Source organism: Belonocnema kinseyi, chromosome 5, assembly GCF_010883055.1.
Source record: "Belonocnema kinseyi isolate 2016_QV_RU_SX_M_011 chromosome 5, B_treatae_v1, whole genome shotgun sequence".
In the NCBI taxonomy this organism is placed as follows: Eukaryota; Metazoa; Arthropoda; class Insecta; order Hymenoptera; family Cynipidae; genus Belonocnema; species Belonocnema kinseyi.
In genome coordinates, this window is record NC_046661.1 from 80,340,870 (window position 1) to 80,345,931 (window position 5,062).

General features: G+C 31.9%; 2 protein-coding genes across 2 annotated transcripts in view; both read left to right on the top strand.

Annotated features, from left to right (window-relative positions):
• Positions 1-1,293: 1,293 nt before the first annotated feature.
• On the top strand, positions 1,294-3,760 carry LOC117172811 (facilitated trehalose transporter Tret1-like). The gene is made up of 2 exons (XM_033361050.1): positions 1,294-1,439; positions 1,579-3,760. Exons 1-2 carry the CDS (start codon positions 1,385-1,387, stop codon positions 2,922-2,924), a joined length of 1,401 nt encoding a protein of 466 aa, XP_033216941.1. The 5' UTR covers positions 1,294-1,384; the 3' UTR covers positions 2,925-3,760.
• A 1,105-nt stretch (positions 3,761-4,865) lies between these two features.
• The window catches only part of LOC117173376 (trypsin-6-like), a 26,910-nt gene continuing 26,713 nt past the window's right edge, over positions 4,866-5,062 (top strand). The window contains exon 1 of the mRNA XM_033361896.1: positions 4,866-4,908. Coding sequence (XP_033217787.1) covers positions 4,884-4,908 — 25 coding nt within the window. The 5' untranslated portion in view covers positions 4,866-4,883. The remainder of the gene's footprint in view (positions 4,909-5,062) is intronic.

Below are 5,062 nucleotides of genomic sequence, written 5' to 3' on the forward strand. Positions count from 1 at the left end.
AAACTGAAAATGGAACGGGTAATTTCCAGTTAAGAAAACTAATAATTTAACCAAAAATAAAACGCTAATGCAATTGTAAGATATTCTATTTCAAATCTTATCGGGAATCAATTTATCTGTCTCAGACAAAAGATAATAATAACTGGCATATAAATAGAATGATTAACTCTTAAAATTATTCCAAGAAAAATAATGACTAGAAGTTTGTTTTTTAAACTTCATAAAAAATTGAATCTTTTTAGATAAAAATTTCGGTTCTTTTTATTTTATCAACATAACTTCTGGCTTTAAAATTATTCATCTTAAATATGTTAATCTTAAAAATTTTGGTAGCATAATTGTTGGCATAGAAACTGTTGACAATTTTAATTTTTAACCAACAAAAACCATTTTTTAGTGAAATAGTTCAATTTCTTTTTAAATAATGAATCTTTAAAGAAATCAATTTTTAATCGAATAGTTAAAATTTAGACCAAGAAAATTTTTTTGAACCAAAGATAATAATTTTGTAAGGAAAAAGACGAATTTTGAAACAAAATAGACGAGTTCAAGACATTTTTTTTACTAAGAATATTAATTTCCTACCAAGAAAGTCAAATCTTCAACTAAACAAAAATTAACAAGAATTGTAATGGTTACATGTTTAGTTAAAAAAGTCTATTTTGTCAACCAAGAATATGAAAAAAGGAAAGACCAAAAAAATTAAAATTCTATTAAAATAGGTGAATTCTTAAATCAAAAAGACAAATTTTCAGAAGAAAATAGTTTTCATCCAAAAATTTATCAGCAACAAAATTTAAACTTGAAACAAAAGGTTAATGTTCTGCGAAAAAAGCTGAATTTTTAAATAAAAAGTGATGTCTTTGAAAGAAAATTATTAAATTAATTTCAAAAAAATGATACAATTTATAACTATAAGCTATTGATAGCTTCAGCTATTAAGTAATTTAAGTACGGTCCCTTATTTCAAATGCAAATTTAACTATTCTTAAAAATTCGGTTTCTGTGTTGAAAATTAATTTGTTTAATAGTTTCTATCAACAATGATGCTACCAACAATTTTAAGATTATCATGTTTCAAACATTATTTTTCTTGGAATATTTTGATTTTTCAATTATTCTATTTAATTACTAGTGAGTAGTATCTTCTCTTTGAAAGAGATAAATTGATTACCGATAAGATTCGAAATAGAATATCTTTCACTTAGATCGTTAGTATAAAACTGTACTCGATGTGCAATGTTTCTTCAAGAATGAATACATATTTCTAAAAAAAGTATTTTAAGTCACTAGAAATTCTTAACATAAATTTAATTATTCTCAACTGAAAGTCTAAAAACAATTAATTCGTGTATTCTAAATTTGACAAAAAATTTATTTAAAAATGGTCAAGGATGATAAAAGACATCTCTTACTACAATATACTGCTGCTATTACAAGTGAGTAAAAAAATTGGAAAATGATAAGTGGTAACAAATTAAAAAATCGAATATAATTTTCCGTGAGAAAAATTTATTCCTCCACGGATCTGGAACGTTGATGAAAAATAGATAAACATTATTTAAACAATTTTTTCAGCATCTATAACAGCAATTGGATTTGTCTGTGGTTATTGCTGGCCATCGCCAGCCTTGCCTTTTTTGACTGAAAAAAATTCGGAATTTCCGGTATCGAAACGACAAGGTTCTTGGATAGCTTCCCTTTACCCAGTCGGATTAATAATTGGATATTTAATAAATCCACTATTTATCAATCGCATTGGCCGAAAAGGGACTTTAATGATGTACGCCATTCCACAAATGGCCTCATGGCTTCTAATCATCCTAGCCAAAAATCATATAAATTTATATATTGCCAGAATTATTGGCGGGATAGGCTACGGAGGCGGAATCTCTGCTTCCACAGTCTACGTATCAGAAATTGGTGATATCAAAAATCGAGGAGTGTTTCTCGTTTTGATGAAATTCTTGATGAACTTCGGATTTCTGTTCACCATGGTCCTGGGAGCATTCCTGAGTTACAAAAGCATGAATCTTGTTCTTCTGATGATACCTTTTCTATTCATTACAATTTTCTTCTTCATGCCGGATTCCTCACATTTTTGGGAAATAAATCAGAAGAAGGAAGAGGAAGTCCTGATGAAGTTGAATCCCTCGAGGAAAGAAGAAATGAATTTGAACAAAAAGGATGGATCAAAACCCAGCAATTTTAGATTCAAAAGTTGTAATCTGAAAGATACAGTTCTTTGGAGGCTTTTTGCAGTTTCCAACAGTCGCAGAGCTTTAGAAATATTAAGTTTGATGGGAATGACAAATATTTTGTCTGGACATTCAGGAATCACAACTTTCTTGCAGCAAATTTTCACATACGAAGGTTCTTTCATGTCGGCAGAAAAAGCCACGGTTGTACTGACAGGTTCCACGGCAATTGTTTCATTGATAAGTACTCAGTTTGTAGAAAAAATTGGACGAAAAGTTCTTCTCATAGTTACCGGATTAGCCGGCTCAGTTTCAATAGGACTTGTGGGTATTTTCTTCTTCTTGAAAGAAATAAACGTCGATCTTTCATTGTGTGAGTGGGTGCCTCTTTTTGGATTAACTCTTTTTGACGTAACGCTTTCCTGTGGACTGCAAAATTTATTTTTTATTTATCAAGGGGAACTTTTTCCAAGTGACGTCAAAAGTGGAGCGATAGCTTTTAATAAAATTTCTTATATGTCATTCAGTTTCTTCTTTTTGCTAATATTTCAAGATTTTATTGACATAGTGGGAATTTATCAATCATTTTTTATTTTTAGTGTGGGCAATCTTTTGGGTACTTTCGGAATTTTTATCCTTACTCCTGAAACTAAAGGAAAAACGCTTGAGGAGATTCAACAATTGTTAAAATTAAGAAAAACAGTTTTGTGCGATTATAATCAGTGATGTAGTTATAAAAAAGTGGCCTGGCGGTACCTTACATAAACTCCGTGACCAATTGGGGGGGGGGACTAACATTGGTAACAGGGGGGTACGGAGGAGAGTGGTCCAAAGTCGGCACCGGGACCTTCTCGTCTGATAAAGTATAGTTTTAATTCGGATTTGTTTCGGGTGCGTAATAGCACGAAATGTGTAAATATTCGCAGTGGTCCTAAGTCGGCACCAAACAGGTGGTTCTGATTCAGCACTTTTTTGTTGCTTTTACTGTTAATTTTGTCATTTTATTTTGTTATTTTTTCTTATAATTTGCAAAAATTTGACTGTTTCACTTTGTGCTGCACTTCAGGGTAAGTAAACCATTTTAACCCCTTGCTTTCGACAAAAACTATTACTGTGCCGACTTAGGACCACTCTTCCCTAAGTCAAAAAAAAACAAAGCGAACTTAGATAATATTTTGAATCTAAACCCAATGAGAATATCCAACAATATTTTCGGGTTAGAGTTTTTTATTGAAAAAGCTATTATTTACACTGGGAAACTTATTTTACTAATTCCAATTTACGGATTTTTAGTTTCGTCAATCTTTTGGGTATATCTGTATATCCTTACTCCTGAAACTAAAGGAAAAACACTTGAGGAGATTCAACAATTGATAAAATTAAGAAAAATAGTTTTGTGAGTTTATAATCTGTGATGTAGTCCTGAAAGCAAAAGTGGGCTGGCGATAATCTCCAGTGGTCCTAAGTCGGCACTGGCACCTTCGCGTTGACAGCATGAGCAGGGAATACATTTTTGGTATAAACGAAATTCAATTTTCTTCCATTCTTATAAAGTATATTAAGTTGTGTAAATATTTTGGTATAATAATAAACAAATAATAATAAATATTTTTGTGGACGTAATTTACGCTGACAATTGTCACTTTAGTTTTCACTATCTTGGTTTATGTATTTTGTGTGCTTTCGCCTCATAAAGTAGATTTTTCATTCGGATTTGTTTCGGGTGAGTGATAGCACAAAAGGTGTAAATATTCGTAATAGTCCTAAGTCGGCACCAAACAGGTGGTCTTGATTCGGCACTTTCTTTTGCTTTTTTTATTGGTGTGATATTATATCTTGCTATTTTTTTTATTTTTGCGAAAATCGACTTTTTTACCTTACGCTGATTTGCAATCGCAAAAATCATTCCATGCTGCCCCCAACGCTTGAGGAGATTCAGCAAATTCTTAGAATCAATAAAAATATTTTTGTGAGATTATAATCAGCAATTCCTTAAAAAAGGTCCTTAAAAAAGGGACATGGCGGTACTTTCCATAAACTACGTTATCAGTTTTAAGGGAGGGGGTAAACTAATATTAGTAACAGGGGAGTATAGGAGAGAGTGGTCCTAAGTCGGCACCGGCAACCTTGAGTTGACAGCGTGAGCAGGAAACATTTTTCCTGCAAACAAAATTCGATTTTATTCCATTCTTGTGAAGCAGCTACAGGTGTGTAAATATTTTTAAAAAAATCGATCAAGTGCGTTGGTTTCTGTGTTGTGTGTGCTTTCGCCTGATAAAGTTGATTTTTATTCGGAATTATCTCGTGTGCTTAATAGCATGAAATGTCTAACTATTCGTAGTAGTCCTGAGTCGGCACCAAACAGGTGGCCCTGATTCGGCGCTTTTTTAACTTTTGTTTTTGTTCGTGTGATATTATGTCTTGTCATTTATTTTTTTTTTATTTTGCAAAAATCGACTTTTTTTACTTTAGGCGGTATTGCGACACCAAAAAATCGATCCACACTGCTTGATAGGACATAGAATTGTAGATGAAAGATTGTGTTACCCAACCAAAGTCATTTAAACGCCATTGAAAGCTGTTGACCTTTTTTTCGACAGAAAATTTGTTTTGCCGACTTAGGACCACTTTTCTCTAAGTGAACATAACCTTAAGATCCTAGATAACATTCAGAACTGAAGCCGAATGAGAAGCCCAGCAATATTTGTGGGTAAAAGTTCTTTTTTTTATTGAAAAAAGGCTACTTCTGCACTCGGAATCCCATTTACCAGGTGTATACATATGAAACCGGTATTTTTTCAAGAAAAAAACACATTTATTTCAAGAGAATGATAACAAATATTTTATTCAAAGTATGTGCCCTC